Below are 27202 nucleotides of genomic sequence, written 5' to 3' on the forward strand. Positions count from 1 at the left end.
GATGGCTTGATGGATCGAATGTACCATGACCGCAGTTCAACTTATCTTCCGGTCATCATTAACCATTACATACGAGGAGGCTCAAAGCCCAGAACTGAACTCACGATTTTTCAGGGAAAATTATTCAAAAAGCAATAACTCCAAAGCACTCATCAGTTAGATTAAAATCCTAATGAAGTGTTTGCTCCTACAGGAGTCAAACATTTCAGAAATATGCAGTGGGAAACAGGCCAAAAGCAAGGGAATAACAGCTGTGTGAGATCTTAGCTTTTCACTTGTGAGCGAGTGGAACACATGACACAAAGCAATTACCCTACTTTGTACAGCAATTAGTTGCTTTTTAGAATAGTTCTTTCTGATGTTTTTTCCCTCAACTGGAGATAAATATGGATTGAAGACAGAACTGTCTCATTGATTTGCACTTCTCCTGTTACAGTTTCTGTAACATCAGCTTAAGCCCAATTACAGCAGATTTGGTTGCTGCAGGTCTCTGTGGAGTGACTTTCCTTTTTCTTCCTGACTGCTGGTTGTGGGAGGGATTCTTATTTATTTATTTATTTTGTAATTTTAGAAGGCGGGTCTCTTAGCATATTTGCTCATGATTACAGACGAAGCCTTCACCAAAAGCGTTAATGCTTTAATTAAAAATGGAATCATATCTCAGCGAATTGAAAGGGAAAACGTTTTTTTGGTTGGCTTGTTTGTTTGTTTGTTACTGTTGTCTTCTGTTTTCCCCTGTGCACGTCTGAGAAACCATCTGCATGGAACATAATTTTTCCAGAGCCAGAAACATCAGAACTGTGATCTTGCATGTCAATTGATTCATCTTAATTAAAAAAAAATACATTTTGTGGAAGAGAAAAAAAAATGTAGAGACAGTGGGTGTATGGGGAACATATTTCATGTTCCATGTGGAAGCTTCTCCAGTACTCAGAAAGTCTTTGGTGCTGCCTTTGGATAGGACACAACTTTGAGATATGCAAAATAAATCAATAACCACAGAATGCATCATCTTTAAATCTTTAAAGGCATTCTGGCCTCTCCATTGCAGTGTGTACAGCCCTCCCCAGTTGCCAATTGGCTCCTACATGTTGCACCTGCTAATTCCACAGAGATAAAGTGACTTGTTGCTGATTCTGTGTCTGGTTTATATAAACACCAACCTGTTGCTGTACATATTTTCCCCTCCCCTTTTGCAGAGGTTTACCAGTAAGCAGGATGTAATCAGGCACTACAACATGCACAAGAAGAGGGACAACTCCCTGCAGCATGGCTTCATGCGTTTCAGCCCTCTGGACGACTGCAGTGTCTACTACCATGGCTGCCACCTCAATGGAAAAAGCACCCATTACCACTGCATGCAGGTACACTACAGACTCACACCTCCTCCTCCAACCTACACACACGCCCACAATAAAACCACAAACACATACAGTAAGCATGCATACACACAAATACACACACACACACACACACGGAAACAACAAACACGTTTGCAACTACCACCACACGTGCTTAAGTGTTATGTACAATACAAATAACCCACAACTCACTTATGCTGATAAAAAATGTGAAATGCAGTGCAGCAGATGAATGCATAATTCATCATTCAGTATACATCCCAGAGCCCCACAAGAAACGTGGCTGTTAGTAAACCAGATCACACACAGTCCACATAGAGTCTAAAGCCTGGTTGTGTGCCCATGAAGAGCCAAACTACTTTTTTTTGTAGAAGTGACATCATTAAAAACAATTTAAAACAGGATACGGCAGGTAACAAAAGTAGTTGCAGAGCATCATGATATAGATGATCTCCAGGCCACTCATAAGACATACTGGAGTTCAGGACGTTTGAGAGTCACACAGTTTACCTACGTCTGTGAAATGGAATGGCAGTTCCACACTTATTTTTTCTTTTACACCAAAGTGTCTTTAAAGAGCAGTTTGGCAAAACGTGTCCTAAAGTAAATAAATTGAAAGGGGGTGAACGCACGTGAGGCTGCTTGTGCTTTCCCCACCTCTTCGTTCTCTCGCTCCTTAATTGGCATGGATAAAATTCAGTTAGGTGTTTATATAAACTACACATTTTTCATCTTTTAGTACCAAGCAGCCAGTTGAAGATTATTCCCCCTTCTGGATTTGTTTAATTTTTTACATCTGCTTATTTTCAATGTGTCATTGTGCCGAGAGCTTTCTCACCGGCAGGGCAGCAGCACAGCGGAGGATGGCTTGAGATATATTCTTTTTTAAACCCCACTAACGGCGTAATTGTTATTAGGACATTTCAGTCCTTGTTTTAACAATCCCTGAGAACCTGCAGATGTTGGCATCGGCTCTCTTGATTTAGGGGGGAAAAAAACAGAGTGACATTTTTTTCATTGTTTGACTCAATATGGAGAAGTTGCCCGGTTTGTACGGGTGAAAAGTGCCAGGGATGATATACAATTGCTGCTTTTAATTCAAACATTACCTGTTTTTTCCCCCCCTCTGTTGGCTCTGAGGGCTCCTGAGTACCAGAACATGTCAAACTAAAGACCAAGACTGTCATCTTGCTCCCATCTGCTTTCCTCTGCCCCCTCCACCTCTAAACAATGTTCTCAGAGTTACAATAAGTTTGTGGTGACTGCATCGTCACGTTCCAAATATAAATTTCATTTTCTAAAATGCAGCTTTTCCAGGAAGGTACTATAGTTTCAGCTGCCTGCTGTGACCACTGCCTCTTTCTGTAATTTTGTTTGTGTTCTTTTTCCAATTGTCAAAATGACAAGATTGTTTCCAATTCACCGGTTTGACTTGAAACTTGTATTGCTCTAGTGCGCATTACCACAAAAAATTGTGAACGTGAGAAAACAACTTTCTTCCACCCATTTCTAGGCCACTAGCATTTTCTTAACCACACTGAGCATCTTTCTCTATACCATGAACAGTATATCACATGTCTTTAAAGCACCGCATTTTAGAAGTTGGCTTTTTTCAAACCATTCATGCAAACTGAAACTCTCATGTCTGGTGTGGGCCCAGATCTTGTTTTCGATTACCATGCTTTGTCTCTGCTTTGTAGGTGGGCTGCAGCAAGGTGTACACCAGCACCTCAGACGTCATGACCCATGAAAACTTCCATAAAAAGAATGCCCAGCTGATCAACGATGGCTTCCAGAGATTCCGTGCAACTGAGGACTGTGGCACAGTCGGGTGTCAATTCTACGGGCAGAAGACTACACACTTCCACTGCAGGTGAATAGAGGGATGTTTCACTACAGGATTTTTTTTTTTACATTTGTAAAACCTACATTAAGCATTAAAAATTATTTTATTTGGGATTAATTTTAAATAAATTATATTATTAAAATGTCGTACATTATGAACAAACATGTGCTGTAGCTACAGAGGCCCTTAATAGCAGGTTACATAAAAACAAAAGCCAACATACCAGCAGAGGAAAATAGGGAATATAAACACATTCCTTATTAACAAATAAATAAATGATGACTACTAATGACGTCCTTGTTTTTTGGTCTGCACCATAAGTGTTTTTGTATGTCATAGTGAAAAAGAAAAATGTAAAGTAAATTTTTTTTTTTAAACTACAACATAAGAGCATGCACTACAGATTAATCAAACTCTCTGGAATGTATTCCTCTGGCAAAGGTTGCAGGTGGCGACGTGTCAATGAGCTGCTGCTGTGTTACTTAACCGCCTCAGTTGTCATTCCTCCATTGTGAAGTATTTGAATCATGTGGACCCTCTCCATGACTCCTGACTCCTGACTACACCGAGGCACAGAGGTGGCTTTGTAACCGAGCATCACAGCTAATCATGTTTTCAACTTCCTTTTTCCATTCTTTTTTCAGGCGCCCAGGCTGCACATTCACCTTCAAGAACAAGTGTGACATTGAGAAGCACAAGAGTTACCACATCAAGGATGATGCCTACGCCAAAGATGGCTTCAAGAAGTTCTATAAGTATGAGGAGTGCAAGTACGAGGGCTGTGTGTACAGCAAAGCCACCAATCACTTCCACTGCATCCGCTCAGGCTGCGGCTTCACCTTTACTTCCACCAGCCAGATGACCTCCCACAAGCGCAAACACGAGCGCCGGCACATCCGTTCCTCCGGTGTCATGGGCCTCTCTTCCACTTTCCTGGCGCCAAAGGATGAGCCAGAGGAATCGAGCAACGATGATCTGATGGACTTCTCCACCATCAGCAGCAAAAACTCCAGCCTGAGTGCCTCGCCTACGACCCAGCAGTCCACCACTGTACCGCACTTGTTGGCCACACCCACCACCTCTGTTTCCTCCTCTACATCGAGCCACACCCTCAAACCTGCACCTTCGCTGCCCAGTGCGGGCCAGCGTATGTCCAGCCTGCTGTCCCAGGCCCTGCCCAGCAACATGCCGGTGGCCCTTGCTCTTTCCAACAGTGCACTGGCCACCTCCAACCCGTTCTTCCCCCTAATGCCTAGGCTGCCTCTCCAACCACCTCCGCCAGCCGCAAGCCTGATATCAGCCGTATCTTCTGGGGCCCACTCCATGCCCACCGACTCACTGACCCAAGGTTGCTCCACACTGGGGACAGACGGAGCCATGGCGTCTACCCCAACTTCCTTCGCCACCTCTTCCATCATGGAGAAGATCTCAGCAAGCAAAGGTCTGATATCACCCATGATGGCCAGACTGGCAGCTGCTGCCCTGAAGCCCTCCAACAACCCAGACACAGGTGAGTCACCACTGTACATACTTTGTGTGGATGCTAACACAATGGAAAGTAGTAATTTGTGCTCAAACAAAGAAAGGTCATATTTTAAGCAAAAATATTTTTGCTTCTTAAATGTGCAGATTTTCTGCTTTATATTATTGTAGATTTAATACATTTTGTGTTTTGGACTGGTGCTGAGACAAAACAAGCAATTTGAACTATTAATCAATGAATATAAAAATAACGGGCACAGCCCTGGTAATAGTTCCCTCCCCTCTTGATTAGTAATGTAACTGAATCAATTGAACACCCTAGCAAATTATAAACACATAAATTAATTGGTAGTCAATTGTAAACTTTAGCTGCAGTGTACATGTAGTAGACTGCATGTACACTAAAAACCACATCCCTTTTTTTTTCTGTGTGTTGACTTCTCTCCACTACAGCCAGAGAAGAGAGAGTGCACTCAGAGGTCATTTCTGTCACTATCCCACAGTGGAGAGAAAGGCAGAAAAACTGCCGCTTTCAGGCTTAAAGGGACATACCAGAGGCATGGTCCTCTGCTCTGGGCTTGTTATTGTGTTGATCGTTTGTTAGATACCCACAATCCATTTGGAGATAAATGCGCTGACAGGGGAGAGTAGAGCCTGTAAAAGTCTCTTATGATGTTCGGAGTGGGGGCTCCTGGGGCTTGTGTCGAACATGTTTCCTCATCATTGGTCTCTTATCTGTGTCTGCGCTCGTTCCAAGCAAATGGAGGTGGAATGAAATTAAGTTCAGAAATTGCGAGAACAAAAAAAATGTTGGTGTTTTTTTTTTTTCTTTCTTTTTCCGTATCCTCTATGCAAACTGATAAAAAAAAAAAACAGAAATCGCTCAGGCAGAAATGACTCAATGCACCAGAGCTGAGAAAGAGACTTTTTTTTCACTGATACAAGAACTCAGACACACTTGCATGCATCAGCAAAGACACACTTTTTGAATTTCTAGAAATCCTCTGTTCCCACAAAAACATGTCAGTATCTATTTAGCATAAACACAGTTCACATAAATTTTGGAGGTAATTGCCTTGTCTATGTTTATCATATTGCTCTAAACAAAGCTTATGAAAATGAAGTTAAAGCATTACATTGATAATGCACTGCAGAGCACAGTCTTGAATTCAGTAGCAGTGGGGCCTCCCGTGCTGAGCCTGAGCAGGTGGGGTGCGGATTTTAAATGGGGCTGCAAGGGGGAGCATCTCCGGATGTTGGGACTGGGAAGGATTACAATTCCTGGTGGTGTTCCTGGAGCAGGACAGGCCCTGGGAGAGAACTGGGGCAGCTGCTCCGGGGAGCCGAGCTGAGCCCAGGCTGTCAGGCTGAGCTCCACCTCTGGGCTTCCAGCAGGTAGTCTGAACACTGGGAAGGCCCCCACTGAGGGTGGGGCCTCCACAGATGGTGCCTTCACCACCCCTCTTGTTGTCTCACTGAGAGGCGGCATCTCAGATCTCTCTGCAGGATAACAAAGCTGATTTGAAACAAGCTCCCCTATCTCAATCACATTCTTGTTCGTAAAAGTTCATTGCAGATACAGGATGGAAGGGTAGCTGCAGTTTTGTTTCTCATATTTGCCTCATAAAATGTGTGAACAGGACATTTGGGGCTAAAATGAGGAGGAAGTGGTTTGTTCTTCTCTGTCAAAAAGGTGTGAGAAAAGTCGCAGTGTTTGTGGCTATTTTTCACAGTGTTTATTTTATCATGGGGTTGTGAAACTTCATCTCTATTGTGGTAAATTGTGCATTTTTCCTCTTTCTGCTTTCAGTATTTTCTCAGTATTTGTTTTTTAAATTAATGTTCTGCTCTAATTTACCCCTAAGTGCTTTTCCCAGAGATTCGAGCATCTGAAGGGTTTACTAATTAGACACACAGTACAAATGATCTTTCACAAGCTCTGTATCTTATCCGGAGTAATTACATGGTGATACATTATTCCTGGATAATTTCCAGAAAGAAGCTGCTTTGAGTCAAACTCATTTGTTCTCCCTCTTTGGGAAGAGGACAGAAAAAATAACTTCATAATGTGCAACAAAATAAGAGACTTTAGCATTATAATCCACCTTAAACAGTCAGTCTATCCTCTGTGTAGTGAAGGAATGCTTTAATCTGCCTGATGATCATATGTAGATCATACAGTGAGTGGCTGCTCTCGATGTAATGTGCTCTCATTTGGTTTGAGAGTTGATTTAATTGTCAATGACAAGGCAGGATCTGTCTGGCTAGTTAATTTTGGGTGTACTCTTATTAAGTTGGGGGGAGGGAAGGCGCGCTGGGCGGAGACTTGGTAAGCACGCGGTGACCTCAAACCAGACGTAAAATTGTTTGACTGCTGTTTTTCTTTAGCTCCCGCCCCAACCCCACCTCCAGCCCCTCCAACCTCAGCCATTGTCAAACTGAACTGACACTGACACTTCCCCATCTCCTAGCTTTCAGCTGACAAGGCCCAAGACTGGCTTTTCCACTCCTATTCTGCCTGATATGTCTCTGGGTCATCTTGTAGGGGGGGGGAATTTTGGTCGATTTCCCCCTTACGTAGGCTGATCTCGTTTTCTCCCAAGCAAGAAAAAGGAGAGGGCTTCACCAGGCTGAGGGCCAAGGGCACACACTTGGTTGCCCATGACCTTGCCTGTCACTATCCCTCATCACAAGCCCAGATTCCTAAAACAAACAAAAAAAAAAAAGATTAGACACCAAACCAATCATGACCGCTGCTGCTGCTCTCCACTCTTACAGTGTCTGAGAGGCTACACCAGGGTCACCCCTCCCACTCACATATTTTAAAAAAACACCACTTATTGTCTACTGAAAGCCCAGCTTTCTCTGTGTAGCCCCAGGACAAATTAATATTTCAATCCCTTGTGGATTGGGGGGTGGGGCAGAATTCACCTTCCTGTCAGCATTTTTACCCAACGTCATCCCCTGGTCTTTATTTATTTCATTTCAGCGCTCCTGTCCTTGCTCACAGCATTCGCTGAATACCTATTTGGAGAAGAATGTGATCAAGAGGTCACGCTATTTGAACCAATCTGATTGGCTGTCAGCTCCAATCTGACCAACATAGCACCCCTGTTCCTTGTGGGTACGCTCAGTGGCATTGACTGCCGTCCGTTGTCAGGCCAACGAGGAGCCTGGGAAGGTGGGAATGAGGGGGGGTTGGTGCAATCTGAGACTGCCACTTTCCCTCAGCATTAGCATCTCACTTAATGACCAGTTAAGAGGCAGCCTGGCAAATGAGTTGTGACAAGTCCTGCAGAAAAAGTAGTCTTTTTCCCTCATATCTCCTGCCTCTCAATCACCATTTAAAAGGCTTGACGGCCTGACATAATTTTGCAATAATTATCACTCGGAGTATTCTTTTCGGGACAGGACAGAAGTCAGATTGGATCTCGTCATAGCATAATAATGCTGACCAACAATAACTTCTCTCCTCTGCGTCTCTGACTTGATCCTCAGGGAATGGGCAGCTGACTTCAGCCAGCCAGTTCAATCTGGTTCACGTGAAGCAGGAGCCAGTGGACGGCAACTCTGGGGCCTCTCAAGACTCCACGCAGGAGCACAGTCTGGACCTGAGCAAAAAAGACCACAGGTACACCGCTGCATGGTCCATAGAGGGTTAAGGCTAAATGGAAAATGGTGATTCTTGTTGTAAATTCACATAATATATTCACAAAATAAATCAACAAGGAAATAGGGTTTCTCTGATTGATAGATGATTTCTACAGTCTTGGCAGCAAGGGCTATATTTGCAATTATTTATCAAAATATCTCATTTATATACCTGTACATATAATTATAAAATCCACAACATATTTCTCCATTTTTGTAAGAGAAGGATGTTTATTTAAACCTTCAACTCCAATCTTCCCTCCAACTCACAGTAGATCTTATTTCTTAAGAAGACAGCATTTTTCTTCTTCATTATACAGGCACACCTTGTATGATAAATAGTAATATTTACTGTTCTCATGCAAATCTTGACTAAACATTGTTCATTTTCCTTGTTCCAGTAATGAATCAAACGGACACCCTGTACCAGGGAATACATCTCTTTTATCCTCGCTTATGAATAAGGTAAGATCCATCCATCAAATGCCTTTCATCCCAAGACAAATTAGTGGGACACAGAGGGGCCTGTTTGTTTTTTAATGTTTCACCGCTAATAAGATGAGTTTGTATCATTTAAATGTTCCAGCCATTTTTCATACAGTGTAATTTTCACTGCACCTCTCACAAATTAATATAATGAAGCAGTAGCTGGGTGCCATGCCAGATATATAGAGATGTTTGTTTTTTGATGAGCTGTTTTGAACTCGACGTCCATTTTTTCTCCTCCTTTATACTTTTTCTTCCCCCGCCTCGCTCTGCATTTATTTATAGAGTTTGTAAATTATTTGATTAAAAAGTCAGAGGAGTAAAAAAAAAAATAACAGGAAGGCGCTGCCCTCATTTTTTAACCAAGTATAAATGTTAGCGTATGGAAATTTGAATGTGTAAATTTTTTGTGTGTTTTTGTGAAGATTAAAAAGGACATTGTCTTAATGATACATCTTATCTGATTGATACAAATTTGCCTGGTGTTTCCATCACATTAATGAAGTAATGACAGATCAGCCTCCATCTTTTTACCTTCGCAAACTGGTCATGACTCCTTCCTCCCTCTCCCGCAACGCTTCCGCTCCACACAAGGACAAATCTTTTTAGAGCTCAATTTCAGTGTTGCTCTCCTCACGTAAAAGCCTGGATGTTTGTTAATCTGGCTTTTTTTGCTTCACCAAAACATTTGTGTGGGTGTGTTAACTCTCACACTGTCACTAACATATGCAAGTGCCCAGCCAGCGTACGTATGTTCAGCTAACCCAGCAGCTGGTTGTTTATGTGCTGTGTGTTTTGTAGATGTCACAGGTGAACCCTGCCCTTTTCAACGCCATGAACCTGAAGACAGAGCTGGAGGCAGGCCAGGGCAGCAATGCCTCGGAGGCAGCACATTATCTGAACAGAGTGCTAAAGAGGCCCGTGCCAGAAAAAGCCAGTGAGATCTGGAGGACATATCTCCGCAGGTATAAAACACACTGGAAGAGCAGGGAGAAACCGTAGCTAGACTGGACACATTCATTTTGATAGTGAGAAAACAGTCAGCGTGTTTAAAAGTACTGTACATAGGAGGTATTTTTCTATAAATGCATACTGTTATGGAATCCCCCCAAAACAAAAAAGAATCCGGGAATTTGAAATGGCTTACAGTACGCCGGACTTACAGCATTTACTGGCAGATGAGGAGTTGAACCAGTTTTCCTCTTATTATTTGTTGTTTATTTGAGAAGGCAGTAAATTAACAGTCTTCACTATCTGTCTACTAAAAGGTTTGACACAGATGACTTCTGTGAGGCTCAGTGTGACTTCCTCCAGAAAGTGCATTTTCACTGCATGGTGGAGGACTGTGGTGCTCTCTTTAGCACTGTGGATGGGGCCATAAAGCATGCGAAGTGAGTCTCATTCTGGTTCATAATCAGAAAATAAACCCTTTCCACATGTTAGCATTTGGCTTTATTGATCAACATAAAAATGAGGTTCATCTTGGTTTTTAGCTTCCACCTCAGAGCCACATTGAAAGTGAAGTCTGAGCCTCAGTTCAGTGAGGGCAAGGACTCCGGTGAGGGAGCTCCTCAGCAGCCTGCTGCCCCCGTCTCTATGGCCAACAATCCCTCCATGGATGTGGCACACCTTACCTCCTCCGGTGGCTACAGCTCTCCTCCTCCCTCCCTGCTGGCCTGGAAGCAGCTGACCGGCAGCATCCCTCAGATGTCGGCCTCAATGCCCAACCTGCCGGCCAATTCCCCTCTGGCCACCACCTCTCTGGAGAATGCTAAGCCACAAGTCAAGCCTGGTTTCCTGCAGTTCCAGGAAAAGTAGGAGAAACATTTATTTGTGTCTTATTATATTACAGTATGTCTATTTCCCTCTTTCGGCAAAGTGTTGATTAAACTGTATTTTCCATTTTTATTCATCCAGCGATCCCTGTTTGGCTACTGACTGTAAGTACTCAAACAAGTTCCACTTCCACTGCTTGTTTGGGAATTGCAAGTATGTGTGCAAGACGTCTGGCAAGGCTGAGTCCCACTGTTTGGACCACATCAACCCCAACAACAACCTGGTCAATGTCCGTGACCAGTTTTCCTACTACTCTCTCCAGTGTCTCTGTCCCAACCAGGTGAGCGCAGCTTGATCTCTCTGCCAGGAGCCGAATCACCCACTGTCATCTCCCAGCCTTTTCTAAGCATGAAGTATGCTATCTATTAGACCAGTGTTTGAGGTTATTTGACTCAAGGCTTTCACAACCGCTGCTCCCTGTCTTCCATCTCTGCTGAAAAAGACAGTCGACTCACCCCAGTAATGCCTGTTTATATGTCAATGATGTCATTTTGACTGCCGCATTCTCCTCTCAGAAAAGGCCAATTTAGCTGATATTACCCAATAAATCATTGTCACTTGCACAGTAAACAAGGCTGTCTGGAATAGGGCAAAAATCAGGGGAATGCTTCGCAAATGAAACCTAAATGGCAGCCCCTGCCTGCTCTCATGAGCCCATATTTGGAAAACCGTTTAAATGAATTCATTAATGTGTCGAAAATCACCCCTCTCTCTCTCCCTCCTCCTCCTCCTCCTCCTCCTCCTCCTCCTCCCCTTAGTCTCCATCTCCTGAACTGAGCAGATCTTATTTGGCCCAGTCCTTTGGGATCTGGGCCTCACAAACAGATGGTGGTGTACAGACATGTTAGAAAGGAGGAGTGTTTGTGGGAAGCCTGGGAAAAAAAAAAAGAAAAGAAGCCATCATACTTAGAAATGTGGGATGTTCCAAATGACCACAACGGAAAAGAGGCTGTGAGGTGTTGATTATGTTTTTGGAGAATCAGTGTGTAGTGTTCACTTTAACTTTGCACACAAAGTCCTTAACTCCTTTTGGCCTTCAAACATTCACCACATTTGACTCATGAAATTGGAAATGATGTGTTTCTTCTGCAGCACTGCGAGTTCAGAATGAGGGGCCACTATCACTGTCTGCGGCCTGGCTGCTTCTTCGTCACTAACATCACCACCAAGCTGCCATGGCATGTCAAGAAGCACGAGAAGGCAGAGCGCCGTGCCGCCAATGGCTTCAAATATTTCACTAAGAGGGAGGAGTGTGGGAGGCTGGGTAAGAAAAATGACTCCTGATCCCGTGTTTAGCTTTTGCCTGCTGTCTCTCTTCTTGCCTTTTTATTTATTTCCTCTGGTTCCCTGCATCAACCCACAAGTCCTAAACATACCAACTTTTGATAATATTGTACCAGGAGAGCTGTGTGGATTAAAGGTGTTAAGATGAGAAAGTTGTAGATTGATTTTTGTTGGCTATTGCAAGAGGATATCCTCTGTGTTGACAAAGGGTGTGACCAGTGTTGGCAAACACAGTGCATCGTGCTATGTGTGTTGTTTAAGAGGCCTGATAGGTTTTTGTTGCTGTGTTCTGCATATTCACAATGGCACCTCAAGTCCCAGAGGTAGTCTTGCCTGTACTATATGAGCAATAATGTCAAAGGGGGGCAATCACATCCAGGTTGTTTTCTTCTTCCTTTTGGCCCTGTCAGAAATGAGCAATTAGGTTTGTGTTTGTTAATTATCCGGCTTGTCTGGTTTAGCCTGTTTGTGTTCTGAAGCTGCGCCTCACAGCCACCACTGCCATCACGCAGAAATGAATTAAAAGTGATCTGTTTTTTTCAGGCGGTTACACAAGCTTTTCAGAACGCAGAAACAAAGCAAACAAAAACAGGCCCTAAACAGCTGTTTTTTGTCCCCAGCCTGATCTGCCAACTGTATTGTTTTGGGCTGGGGGGGAAACAGAAAGGATTACCATCGCATAGCACTCCAGTCATAAAGAATTGATGGGTTGCCAGTATCCATGGCAGCAACATTAAACTGAACACTGCTGATGATGTTACCTGGTTTCTGTCTCACAAAAGGCCCTCCCTGTCACGGGGGTTGCTGTTATTTGCTCAACTTTGCGTGTTTAAAACGGTGTGTGTGCAAAAGCTATTTGATGACACAGACGTGTTGTGCTCTTAAACTGGGTGCCATGGTTACTGACATGCTAGCACCTGCCCAGCATGTTACTCTTTCAATTATTTCTGCCTGCTTTTATATAATGGTATTTGATTAACAGGCGCAAAACAGAACAGTCATTTAATTTGAAATCATAAAGCAATTAGAGCTAGACCGGTTAAAACACGGGAAAATAAGAGAATAATACAAAGCAGACAGCAGTACAATGGAGAACAAAAGGAAAAATGACAATGGAGATACTTTGAAAAATGAATTTAATATGGTAATAATTGTATATTTACTTTGGTTTGCAGGGGTGTGTGCATTATTGGCCCACAGAAAATGAGAATTTATTTATGTAAATTCCTAATTGAATAAAGCATGTCAGTGTAATAAAAGAGCTCCACAGGTTTAGTGCACAGAAGCCTTGACTTGCTCAGTGTGACACTGGAGTGATCTAATATTCCTCCTACATGTACACTCTGAAACACTTTGCAACCCGATCCCTCTTTTGTTAGCGCTATATCATGAAATTAAAAAAACCTAAAAATATTTCACTTTGTGTTTGATCTAATCACAACACCGTCTCGCTGATGATATTGCGTTTAGTGCAGGAGCTGTTTCGGAGACGTCTCACAATGAGCCAAAGATAAATTAATCTGCAAATGGAGATTTTACAACTGTTGCTGGTTTCTTTTTGGCAGGTTGCAAGTATAACCAAGTCAACAGCCACTTCCACTGCATCCGCGAGGGTTGCCAGTTCTCCTTCCTCCTCAAGCACCAGATGACCTCACACGCACGCAAACACATGAGGCGGATGCTGGGGAAGAACTTTGACAGAGTCCCATCCCAGGTACAAACACACAAACTGTGACATTTGATATTTGCCATTCTGAGAAGGGTAATTATGTGCAAATAGGGGCTGAAAACCTCAGTGAGCTGAAGCCAAGTATCTCATACACTAATAGGAAATGTATTGTTTGGATCAAGTCTCCTGTTATTAAGGCTCATTAATTTAGTTTTGAACAGTTTATGCCATAAGATGTTTTAAAAGGAACAGATACATTTAAATCAGCACTGTTCAGGATATTTTGTGGTGGTAGAAAATAAAAATTAGGAGAAAATGCAAATGAGTGTTTCACCGCAAAAGGTAATTCTAAGAATAGATTTTCATTTTCATTTTTAGATTTTTATAGTTTTGATTTAAATTTGTTTTTTAATATTATTATTTCAGATCTGGTCTGCCTCTGAAGTATATGTGGCGTATGTACCTGGTTCAGTTTTTTTGATCAGACTTCCTGCTCTATGAGTCAGATTCAGGGAAAAGTTAACTTAATTCGGTAACTCTTATCCTGTCATACCAGTCAACGACAAATCACTCATGACATTCTTTTGAAGACATTTTTCACACTGGAGCGTACTTCATTTCCAAACTTAACCTCAGCGGTACATTATGTACCACACGTGAATTTAAACGTGGATTTTCTTGTTCTTCAGTTTGAAGCCTTCATATAATGACGGAAATGTGAGGTTCATTCTTTCGAAATATTTTTGGTCTTGAGAAATGCTTGGTTTTGCGCCAAGTGCCAACACCTGCATTGATGACACGTTAGGTCCTAAGATGTCTGTTTCAAGTGTCCCTTTACAATGAGGATAATTTGTTTTCCAGGTGATGCCACTCGGTCAGAGGGCAGATGAGATGCAGCATGCATCCGGCATGATGTCCGGGCCCGTAGCGAACCAGTCTGGTATCAACTCCAGCTTCTCCTCCGCCATCATGGATGAGACTGATGATTACATGGACTACATGGTAGGAGGGGGCAGCCCCTTGGGCCTCTCCTCAGAGTCCTCCAACCAGGACCGGAGCTGCACCAGCACACCTCTAGGCAACGATAGTTCTCCAGCAGGTGAGAAAACGCAAAAAAGACCTGAGATGTCTTAAGTGTCAGCATGTCGAGCTTTAATAGAGTTTAAAGTGAATAATGCAGTACAAGTTTTCTACTCCGACATTCAGCATCATACATCATGTTTCAGTCCACACTCATCTACTTTACCCGGAAAACCAGCAACTGGTCATTTCATTCAATCTTCCATCATATATTTCATGATTTAGGAGTTACAATCAATAGCATAATGACACATCAGCCATAATATATGAGGTCGATAACAATGCTGTATTCTTGTTGTTCTGAGCGTGGACATGATATTTTGCACTTTGCCTGGTCATCCCCATAAAACATCCGTTTTATACATCAGCAGTTTGAATTATTGCACTGTATGTAGCTTATTACATTTTTTCTTTGGCCAGAGATCATCCCTGTGGGTTTATGTTTACTTTAGCACTTTTAGTGGGTTGAATTGTGGGAGAAAGGAAAGGAGAAACGGCCACTTTCCCCTCAAACGTAAAAAAAAAAGGATTCTCTTCTCTGCTTTTTTTTTCTTAATCTGAGCCTGCCTGTGATTTTCACATTTCTCCATGTGTTGCCAGTATTATCCACCAATCTCATCATTGTTGTTTTGGCTGGTGTTTGGGTTACTTGTCTTGAATGGGCCTCATTTTGTACCATTCTCTTATCTTTTATCTTTCCCTTTTTACCTCCCATCCCTCTGTGTGTGTGTGTGTGCGTGTGTGTGTGTGTGTGTGTGTGTGTGTGTGTGTGTGTGTGTGATTTGGCCCCTGTATTTGTGTGTGTACCCGTTTGTCTGTTTCTTCCCCTCCTGTCTGTCATTCACCCTCTCTGGTCAACCTGTCTCTCCAGGACAAGGCTGCCCCGCCACCACTTCTGCTCCTACCACCCCTGCTGACACTAGTGCTACCCAAAATGCACCTCCTTCTTCCCCCCCTCCTCCACCACCACTACCTCCTCTTCCCTCCGCTCCTCAGCCTGGCTTCCAGTCCCAGGCCCCATCCCTCTCTCCTGCTCTCCTCCGACCTCCTCTCCCCTCACTCCCATACCTCCTCTCTCCATCCTGTCTGTCATACTCTCTGCTCAGCGCCTCTCTGGGAGCCACTCGGAGTGTTGTCATGCCAACCAACACACCAGCTTTCAGCCCCATCATTGCCACTCCGTCTCCGGTTAAAAATGACGTCCCTATAGTGCAGGATGCTGCAGGTACTTATCCCCGGCGCAAACCAACACTGCAGCTGTCACTCTCAATTGAGTCCTGTGCAGCATTTAACTGTGTGATCCTGCCTTTCTGTACAGAATAGTTGTGAAGAGATGGGAAATAAAAGCATGCAAAAAGGAGAACATTTATGTTGAAATGATGAAACGTGCATGCTTACCGAGTGGGTACAGTTACAGAGCAAATGTGTATAATTACTTTACTTGAACCTTTGCCTTGTAGTATTACTAGGATTTAGAGATAGAGCAGTAAATTTGGCATCTGTATTATGAAACCTGGGCCTTGTTTAGCTTCCATTAACAAGGCTGCATCAGCAGCCTTCTATTTTAATCACGCCTCAAGTTTTATCGAGGCCCACTGCTTCCTGTCTCGCAGAACAGGGATCACATCATTAGCAGTGACCCCAGGGTGCTGCAAAAGGTGGGTGCCCCTCATAAAACAACTTGGAGATAAGAGGGCCGGTTAAGACCCACAGCTCCGCCTCTGTTTGGAGGCTGGAGACACCCTGTAAAAGTGTCATGTTCCATAGTCAATCTATCATTTTCTCCCTCCTTTAATCATTCTGGGAATTAGGAATTAAAAAAAGTGTGGCTCTCTGTGCTTACTCAGCTGTGAACCACTTCTGCCTGAGTAAGGTCGCACATTAGAGTTTCAACCAGGGCGGTCTCGCAGCGTAATTTGCTTGTAGTTTGTGGGGTTTACTTTGTGAACCAAGTGATTATTCTTTAATGTGTTTCTGTTCTTTCTTTCAGGCAACACCATCTCCATTCCCACGGCCACTGGTTCAAAGAAGCGTTTCTGGATCATCGAAGACATGTCACCATTCGGCAAGCGCCGCAAGACCGCATCGTCACGTAAGATGCTGGATGAGGGGATGATGCTGGAGGGCTTCCGGCGGTATGACCTGTACGAGAACTGCAAGGACTCAGGCTGCCAGTTTTCTCTGAAGGTGACCCATTACCACTGCACACGTGAGAACTGTGGCTACAAGTTCTGCGGCCGCACCCACATGTACAAGCATGCGCAGCACCATGACCGCGTGGACAACCTGGTCCTGGACGACTTCAAGCGCTTCAAATCCTCGCTCAGCTGCAACTTCCCCGACTGCCAGTTTTCAGGCAACAGCACCCACTTCCACTGTCTGCGCTGTGGCTTCCGCTGCACCGACAGCACCAAGGTGACGGCCCACCGCAAGCACCATGGCAAGCAAGATGTGATCAGTGCCGCCGGCTTCTGCCAGTTCAGCTCCAGTGTTGATTGTGAGGTTCCCGACTGCAAATATAAGCTCAAGTGCTCGCACTTCCACTGCACCTTCCCGGAGTGTAAGCACACAGTGGTGGGCATGTCTCAGATGGATTCCCACAAGAGAAAGCATGAGAAGCAGGAGCGGGGTGAGTTGCCGTCTGTGTCCCCCAAACAGGAAGGGTCGCACTACCTGGGTGGAAGTGTGTCTGCCGCCCCTCCAACCTCTATGGGTCTGTCTACTTCCTCGCCTGGTGGCCTCCACAGTTTGTCCCACAACATTAACAGCAGCGCTCGCGCCATGCTCTACCCCACAGGCAGCATTGGGTCTGAGTATACCCACCCATACCCACCGTCCTCCATCAGCCTGGACAGCTCCCTCAACCTGGGCACCGACACCAGCAGCTCCCTGTTCTTCCTGAAGAATGCAGCCGGTCTGGGTCTCAGCGACTCACTGGACCTCAGCAAGAAGATGCACCACGAAGCAGCGCTATCTGGCCACAACCCCGCACCGCCGCTGGGTCTGCCAGCAGCTCAGGATGACACCACAGGAACATCTGGAGAGGCTGAAGACGACCTGTCGCCAGAGGAGGAGGCGCACGCAGAGGAGGAGGAGGAGGATGAAGAAGAAGAGGAGGACGAGGACGAGGAGGCAGAGGAGGATCTCAACAGTGACTCGAATGACGATTCGATGGAGCCCGATGGCGAAAAGGACAATGGCGAGAGTTTTGATGCTTCCGTTAATCACACTGATACTTCCCAACTGGAAAAGCAAGACCCTGACCCATGAAAAAAAAACTGTGACTGTAGGAACTGAAGAAAAACCCTGTGTACTTTGAACAAACAAAAATGAAAGTGGCCTCATTTATCATGTTTAGTGACTTCAGATGACAACAAAAAACAACAGCGTGCAGAAAATGACGGCCCAAAATGATTTATTATGATGTTTACAAGATGACCAACATTATTAATTCAATTATGCATTAAAAAATATGAACAGAGACACACAGAATTAGGCCCTGTTTTACGCACAGGGCAGCAATGTAAAGCATTTTACTACACATCAGTCTTTTTTGTGTGCGTGCATGTTTGACTTTAATTTATTTTTTTCACTTTTTTGTGTGTGGATAAAAAAAAACCCGTTAGAAAAACAAAAACAAATCTCTCTATATAACTATATATGTAAGTGTGTGTGTGTGTGTGTGTGTGTGTGTGTGTGTGAACGATGATATACAAAAGGAAATTGCTGGCACAGGCGATATGAACTGTAGGGCCACGGATATGTAGAAAAAGGGACGTGAATCACTAAGGGGGAAACAGGATGCGTTCAAACATTTGATCTTTTTTTCTGTATTAATATTGTTATTAATAATAATTATTATTATTATTATTATTATTAGACACTGAGAGAGAGGGAGTTACATGTTGCTTGTTCCCACCTCTCTCAGATGTTTTTCTTTGTTCTCAGTGACATGTGGAATTGACCAGTAAATGTTTGGTCACTCTCAGCTGCAGTCAGGTGTCCAGCAAGCCGCCAGTCTCAACAGCTCCCACCGACATTCTGCTAGATATGTTCATCTAGCACCGAAACCAAGCTCAGCCCTTGTAATTTCACCCCCCACCCTGCGGAGGAATCAAGTTTGTGTGTGGATAGTGCACTTTTATATTAGCTGACCATGATGATTACGGTGATGATAGATAACTCATAAGCATATTTAAAATTATTTTTGTTACCATTTGCATCTTTGCATTACAATGTCTTTTTGTTGTGTTGATAGTCAGAAGCATATCGATCTGTAAAAAGCAGGCGAGGCTGTGATTAACTGCCGGCGAGTCGGGCTGGGGATGAGTGTGTGTGTATGAGGGGGAGGGGGGGTCAGACTGACCAGAGGAAATGATGAGTCACTCAGATGCAGCGAGGGGGACGACAGACGAAGCGTCAGGGAGTGTGTTTTATGTTGAAAATTTACAGACCGAAAATGTCTCAACGGCATTTTGTTTTCCATTCACTATGGCTGTGGTTGAGCTCCTGTTGTAACGGTTTTTATTTAATATTTATGTGACCTTCCTATGAGAAAATTTTTTAGGGTGTTATTGCACTTTTTAGGTTCATTTTTACCGTCTGAAAAAAAAATGCTATATATCTTTTAACAGGGAATTTGCTTTAAAGATGTTGTTTTAGTTCACTTTTGCTTTAATGCACAAATAGATGTTAGTGTGACAAAGAACTGTTGTTCTGTGATTTATTTAAAGACTGGTTTTTATTTTGCTTCTGTGATTGGACAGTTTGAGAAAAAAGAAAAAGGAAATGGGTGCGCCAGAAAACCGGCGCCCTGATAAGGAACACTAATACAGATTGTGATTTTAAATTAATTCTTAAAAAGTTCATGGCAATGCTAAATTATAAATCTGTCAAAGCCACCCTCTGGTTTATATTGAGCGAATATTTACGACCGAGAAGCGGACACACTGATTATGAATTATCTCCTGAGCTTGGCATTGGAAATAAATGATCATAATATAGGGAATAATAATGTGTGTAGATGATATTCCTCCAGATATTGTTTTGAGAAGAAAAAAAAAGGTTGTACAGTATTTTCCTCTGTAAAAAATAACTATATATGAACAAAATGCTCTTTGATGAACAGCTTCCTTTAAAAAGAAAACCCTAAAAAGGAGAAATGAATAATAAAAAGTAAAAAAATTCAAATAGCCTCATCATAGTTTGCTTGTGTGCGTGACCTTTTTTAATTACCCCAGATTTTTTGGAAGAAATTGTTTGGCATTGGCAGATTCCGTTATATTTGCAGTATATTTTTTTTCTTTTTCCAAACTATGTCAGAAGCTCAAACTAAAATACACTGATTTGAATTCATTCATCAATGTTTCTGTTTTATTTAACGAGTCGTTTTTATTCATTGTCATTTTTCTATGTGTGTGCTTTAGTTCATTAATTGAAATTCTTGGTTTATATTTACTTTGCTGTGGGCATGCCTCGTTCACAGACTGAACAGTCTCCCGGGACTCTGCTGCAACGCAGAGGCGTTGCGACATTTGTTTTGTTTTCTCATCATTTGCTGAGATCAATGTAGGGCTGGGAGACATTGTGCACTTGAATTTTGTGTGTGTGTGTGTGTGTGTGTATGGGCGCGTGTGTGAGGGTGTAAAATAGTAGGATTTGTAAAAAGTTGAAAATAAAGAAACTATAATTATTATAACAATACACATGTAGTACTTGATAGTGCTTCAGCCTTGAGTCACATGTGGAGGGGTAAGGTGCTGGGCAGCAGAGCAAAAGGTCACAGCAGCAATCTCTCAGTCTCTTTTTATCTTGTCAGTGACACTACTGAAGTGTGTGTGTGTGTGTCTCCTTCTGTGAGAGACAGATAGGCCACGGCTGTAAGAACACAGACCTGTGGCTCTGTCCCAGCTGTTCAGAGCTTCGATTCATATTTCTTAACCTTGTGCATCTTTTCCCTGCTTTGTTCCCACTATAAATCCAACTGGGACACTTTTTTGTCACAGAATTTGAGGAAAACAAACAATAAACATCTGCATTCATGCAGGTAGAGGAATCAACAATATTTGTTGTTGGGGTCGCCCGTTGTTCACACTTGACATTCTGAGGAGAACAAGATCAGACAGAGGACCATTAGGGAGATTTAGAGGCCTGCTACTGCTAACAAGATGGCTCTCTGTGTCTTGTTCAGTGTTAACAGGGCACATTTATTTTTTTTAGTTCATTTATTTATTTATTTGTTTTTTTCCTTGAGCCATGTGCTGGGTTCTCCTCCCACTCCCTCATGTCACCCAGTGGCCAGTGTGCTGGTTCTGTCTGTCCCTTCGTCTACAGCTGTTCCTGTCCTTCCTCCTTCTCTTCCTTGTGATGTTTTTTTTATAAAAAAAAAAGAAAGAAAAAAACACGGGTAAAGGCATCACCATCTGTCAGCCAGCTGGCATCCTGTATATAATCTACCAGAAAAAAAAAAGAATAAACATGAAAATTATATTACACAAAAACCAGACGGAAACGACCTCCAAATCCTGCATAGACTGCTGCCGAAACGACAGATCATTTTACTGTTTTAATTAACAGAATAAAAAGGATGGTATAAAAAAGTGGTGGGGAAATAAACTGAGATGAATTTCCACTGCTGGGAAAGTGTAATATGAAAGCTGCCTGCTTACTGCAGCGTAGTGGATAAACAGAGCAACATTTTAGACTTTGTAAAATATATTGCACTTTTGGACTAAAAGCCATTTCCCGTTAGCGTTCAATTTGGCTAGATTCATGATACATTTTATATGAAAAGTAGACAATGAAGCAGTTTTTTAAAAAGTCTCTACTTGAATGTGTTGCCCTCAGCACTACTATTCATTCTTGTCCTACTGCTTATTTCCACTTGGATACAGTGCTGTTCATCTTCATTGTGTTATATTTATGTTTTTCTTCTGTTTCTGCATGTCTTATGCAAAGATTGAGCTTTTCACTCAGTGAAATAAAAACATACTGAACGACTTTAGGCCTGTTTTCGGTGTCGATGTCTTTTTAAATTTCATTGAGGAGTAGGGCACATCTTTCAACAATTGCATACTTTCTACCTTTTCACAAAACACAAGTCGTATATATTATGAGCGTGCCGGGTATGCATGCGTGCCAGCCCTCACTGACATGCAGTCGGTTGATGTGCCAGGAACAGGTTGAGTGAGAGTGTGAGCAGTGTGGAGAGGCAACAGTCGGGGCCTGGGAACACACACGACAGGTGTGCACTGCATATGTGGTCACATGATGCCTATGAGGCAGATTAGGGTCCAAACAGATGAAGCGCTGCTTAATGGCAGCTTTTATTAAGTTCACAAAGCGTGGAGGGGGGTTGAACAGAGGAAAAGCAGGTGGCTGGGCCTGTGCACTCTTAGATGAAGACAGATATTGTACAGTGGAGTCTGAAGAGGGTAGCCACTGTGGAAGGATTTATGAAGATTTGTCCGCCCTGGACTCACCGCCTGCCTGTTCCTGAATCCTGCAGTAATAGCCACAGAGGGAGAGCTGGAAAAACACAGACATAAAAAGTGCCAGCCAAGAAGCCAGAGAGTGTGATCATATAAGATGAAGTTAAAACTATAATACCTGTGTGCATGGTCTGTCACTACTACAACAAAAAAGGATGCACATATACACAAAAGTATAGACAAATTGAATTGTCATTTTATAGCATAGCATGCAAAAACACACATATATATACACACACAATACGTGTTTAAAGAAAATACAAGACAAAGATGTGCACATAAAATATACAGCAAAACAGCGTATATTCAATTACAGATGTATGAAGATAACTAAATATGTGTAGGTTTGGGTATACACAGGCTTCTGCAGAAAAATGAACAAAACAGCTCAAGATCAGTATGGTCAGTGAGGGCTCACAGGCTCTGACTGGCTTGAGGCTGTTTGGACTGTATGTACCTTACAGCGTGAAGTCTGCCAACATTACAGAGCACCTACAGGGCTCTGCATTCAAGCCGAGATACTACAGTGAGATATGATATATGCAACACAGTTTAATACCCACCTCTCTGCAAAAGCTGCCTCCAGGCGCATACCTTTCAAATAAACAGACAGTTTGTGACACCATAATAAATAATAACAGACTGTTTGTGACATCAGTTAATCTGCCAGTCTCCCCCTCAATTTTTAGCTTTTTCTTTTTCTTTTCTTTTTTGGAAAATAAATTCTTCCTGAAGCAGAAAGTCATGGTTTTTCATTCCTGACCAGAAATGTAATGAAAATAACCTTGTGGAACTTGCAGTAAAATTCTTAAAGTGGCTATAAGTAATATTAACTTAATTCATATTAACAATGGATCACATGACTATTTGTCCAGTATGCAAAATTGGTTGCTTGTAGTGATAAACCCACAGAGAACTATCACCTGACTGCAGTTCCCATTTTAGCATCTTTCAACTTTGGTTTTTGACTGCAATTTAATTGTTTTGATAAAGTACCTGCTCAGCACCAAACAACAGACAAAGTTATCGACCAGCTTGTGAACACAGTGGAGCATTTAGCAGCTAAAGAGCCAGATATTTCCCTCAGGAGTTGGTGGAGACCAAAAACAGAGCTAAAATGAAAGTGAATATTGGAATTCATCCGGAGACCCGGAACGACTCCGCATGAATGCTAATGTTACTCCGAATCTGCTGGATGTGTAAATAGGCAACTGTTTGCTAACAAGCTTGCCACATCAACTTAAAAGGTGAGCATTGATAGTTAGTGTTGTTAGCTTGTTTCTGCTGTCCCCTAGTGGCCAAAATGACCATCAATGACATTTGTGATATAGGGCAAGTTAGCACATTCACTGCCTCAAGCTAGTGTGACTAGTTTAAACCCCCTAGCAAGTGTTTGTAACATGATAGTTTTCTTCTTTGTTTTTTGAAAAGCTGAAACATGTTTCTGGAGTTTTCTGTGCTAAGGGAAACTTGTATCTGAAACTGTACCAAAATGTAAGTCCCTCACTATTTTAACCAAGATATCACAAATGATTTTGTTAGCGTTCAACAGTTAGCCACTGGCCTGCTTTTAAATCCTCACTGGTACTGTAGTTGTTGAATGCTAATTGTTATTTTATATTTGTAAATCAGAATCAGAAATACTTTATTGATCCCCGAGGGAAAATTCTTGTGTCACAGTTGCACACATTGCACATCAAGGCATAAAGGATAATCCCCAAGAACATGTTTCAGCTTTGAGAAAGGCCAATGAAACCCTCTATGACAAAAACCTTAACAGTTACAGAACTAGTAGAGTAGAGGCTAATGTCAAACCGTTATTACCAATTTTTGACATGTACAGTCCATCCATCCATCGTCAAGAGCTTATCCTGCGTACAGGGTCGCCGGGTTTGATACATCTTTGCACTTCAACTCATAGATGCCTGTTTTCATTACCTGTTTACTAAGATGAATATCGATATCAGCCTCAAAAACATTGGTATCAGTATCGGTTGGGCTCTCCTATACATCCTTGGAAATACACAAAATCATGATACACTCTAAAAATAATACAAGAACTGTCTATGTGTTGGTTATGAGAGCTGTGGGACTTTAAAACAGGCTGATTTAGGCAGTTAAAACAGAGATCTTACGGCTTCCCCCAGTTGATATTTAACTTATCCAGATTATTTCTGCCCCAAATGTGGCAAGATAAGTTTTTATAACTAAGCCCCCGAAGCTGCCCAGCTCAGCGCTGCAAAAATGTAAGGCGCTGGCCACAAGTAGAGGATCCTTTTGCATAAAATAAATAGCCTGCAATCTTGCATATGATATCTTTGTCATCAGACACAGTCCAGCCTGTTGTCGATAGCCCCCACAGGTACACAGTATATCACGTATCATGTGGATAGGACACGGCTGCATCGCTCATTTTACTGCTTCATTGGCCCATTTATAGTTCACGTTTTTTGGATGAGATGTTTCCCTTGCCTCTTTCAGCACTCCACCCCGGTTAGACCTCACTTTAAATCTGGTGCCCTTTGTAATAGATGTCCATTTATCTATTTTTGCATGTGTATGGGCTTATTTTGGAAAGACCTCAGTCACACGGCAGAAAAGGGGGCTGTGCGAAAAAAGCTGCTTTGCCATTGGTAGCAGCTGTTGCTGCTGAGACACCTCAGAGGAAATGGAGAATTGGACACACACTCATCCAATTTACCATTAACAAGACCTTATTGGATGCAGGGCCATAGGAACATGCGGCTTTGCCTTATGTGGCTCGGTTTAGATATGCCGCTGTTATTCTTGAACGTTTGTGACTGGGGTCTGTGATAGTGTTGGCATCTTAGTGTGGGGATCAAAGTGTGGTGTACAGTGTAATCTCGAGACTGTTAGCAGACATTTAGCTTCAGGCAGGGTGCCCTGTATTATTACATATGGTTACTATACCAGAAAACAAAGCGATTATTACAACAGGGACTTGTACTCAGCAACAACACAGAAAATGTTGCCATTTAAGAGTAAAACTTAGGGGCAAAGAATACTATTAAGTACATGGCAGTAACCCAAAATAACAAGAATTTCCAAGTCTATGGAATAATCACTATTAAAACCATCCGTAGGAAAGTCTGAGTTGTAACATGAGATAGTTTCAAACATCAAACACTGAAGCTGGTCTACAAAGATCTGCAAAAACAAGAGATTTCCAGCCGTTTTATATTTTCCACATTTAAATCCAACCACACCAAGAGAACTAGGTTGTTGTTAAGCTATTTAACATAGCAACCACTGGTCAGACGAGTATTGACTTCATCCTCCTCCAAATATAAAAATATATAATTATCTTTTAAAGGTCCTATGCTGTATGAAGCACAGGCCTACTTCTGTATAGGCTCAGCAGGTTTTGAATCATATATAACTCTGTTGTGCAACACCTGTGTGTTTTGTTTCCGGCCGGGTAACTTTCTCCCTTTTTCCATAAACACACCTCACATTCTTTAGAGGGTGGTGTATCTCGAAATCTTTGTCTTTCAACACATTTTATGTTATGACATAAAGATAACAAAGCATTCTTCTCACAGTTTTGCTGGAACATTCAGTTCAAAACAAACAACGGCGGTGTGGTTATTAACTTCAAAAACCAGAAAAACTGGATTAAACGCCGGCCAGTTCACACACTTGGTTAACCCGCCCTGAAACTGCTGATCAGCACGTCATGGCACTGATCCACATAATCTTTTTGTCTTTGATAAAGCGGCGTACTTTTTCTTTCGTTTTTTTTGTTTTTCGGGTCGGGTCAGTTTGTTAAGAGGCAGGAATTTAATGTCTTGCTCAAGAGCACTTCAGCAGTGAAAGTGAAACATTAAATTCAGTCAAAATTTATATGAAGCTATATGACTTTATCATAGATATGAAGGTGTAGTAGGTCAGTCAAGCTTTTCATGAGAGATACTTTAGCACTTTAGATTAAATGTTTGACCTTTAGATGAAGTTTCCTGAAAATTAAAATCCATTATTTCCACACACTTTACCAGAAGTCCTCTAGAGGAGACGATACATCAGGTACTTAACTCCTGGTGCATTTTAAATGTAGATGGATGTTTGATTCTAATGACAAAAGGTGTGAATGTGTTCGTGTCTTTGACCACAAGTAAAAATATGGCCGTCATGCTCAAAATCAAAGGTGTTTTTTTTGCTGAGTTGGGAACCAACACAGTTCCTGTATTTCTGTGAGCTCTGTTTGAAGTGAACACATTTTCAAAATGAAGGGGAGGGGTGTAACGTTACAGGGGAGCTGTTATTTGGTAAACACGCAGTTGTCATCTTACAAACACAAACAGAATCCAGTGGAAAGATTAGCATTGAAGCCCTTTAAACAGCTTGTGAAAAATGAGCCTCCTGTCAGCCCTGTTACATAAATGTTTACTAAGAAATACCAAACATTGTGTTCTATTTGTTTTACTTTGCCTCAAGTTTGCCCATTGCCACAGATTAATCATCCCCAGAGTTAAACACGACTTTGCCAACAGAGCAAACAACTAGTAGCAGACAGCAACCAGAAACAAGTGCATTAAAACGGCTGAGCCAGGCTGGCTCGGAGCCACGTGGCCATTACCCTTCAAGTAGTTTGCTTCAGAATTGGACCAGAAGTCTCCCGAGTTGAGTGTTTCGTCACTTTATAAGTCTTATCCAAAAGGAGAGCGCTTGGAGCAAAAGATCTAATGGCCCGGCGCTCTCTCAGAAGTAATTCTCATTTCACTTCAATCGCCACAGCGCAGCACGGCGAACTGGCAAGCGAGGCCTGCTGCTTTCTTGGCAAACTGAGAATTCTTAAGTGCTAAGCTGTAAATTTGCTTAATTTGACGTGAGTCCGAGGGGAATGGGATCGTTTTCTTTCAGGGGGAAAAGCCTGGCATATTGGCTGACAATAAGCTGGAATGGTCCAACATGGTGTTTCTGCTCTGCGATGACGGCTGGAACACACAGCGGACAGCACTTTGACAGAGCTGTAAAACCGTTTGACTCTGGCACCGGC

At 42.6% G+C, this 27202-nt stretch overlaps 1 protein-coding gene across 5 annotated transcripts in view; it reads left to right on the forward strand.

Moving 5' to 3' along the window:
* The window catches only part of casz1 (castor zinc finger 1), a 77827-nt gene extending 56129 nt beyond the window's left edge, over nt 1–21698 (forward strand). For 3 of the 5 annotated variants that reach the window (XM_038722875.1, XM_038722873.1, XM_038722874.1), the window contains exons 6-19: nt 1200–1364; nt 3062–3234; nt 3852–4717; nt 8188–8320; nt 8742–8805; nt 9628–9791; nt 10095–10217; nt 10320–10640; nt 10744–10942; nt 11755–11926; nt 13512–13660; nt 14477–14714; nt 15567–15920; nt 16686–21698. In XM_038722875.1, the coding sequence (XP_038578803.1) occupies nt 1200–1364; nt 3062–3234; nt 3852–4717; nt 8188–8320; nt 8742–8805; nt 9628–9791; nt 10095–10217; nt 10320–10640; nt 10744–10942; nt 11755–11926; nt 13512–13660; nt 14477–14714; nt 15567–15920; nt 16686–17965 (4401 nt within the window). In that variant the 3' untranslated portion in view covers nt 17966–21698. The remainder of the gene's footprint in view (nt 1–1199; nt 1365–3061; nt 3235–3851; nt 4718–8187; nt 8321–8741; nt 8806–9627; nt 9792–10094; nt 10218–10319; nt 10641–10743; nt 10943–11754; nt 11927–13511; nt 13661–14476; nt 14715–15566; nt 15921–16685) is intronic. The other 2 variants (XM_038722876.1, XM_038722877.1) reach the window with 1 other exon arrangement.
* The last annotated feature ends 5504 nt before the right edge of the window (nt 21699–27202 follow it).

Source organism: Micropterus salmoides, unplaced genomic scaffold (genome assembly GCF_014851395.1).
Source record: "Micropterus salmoides isolate LMB-PRFRI ecotype aquatic unplaced genomic scaffold, ASM1485139v1 Ms_hic_scaffold_16, whole genome shotgun sequence".
NCBI lineage: Eukaryota > Metazoa > Chordata > Actinopteri > Centrarchiformes > Centrarchidae > Micropterus > Micropterus salmoides.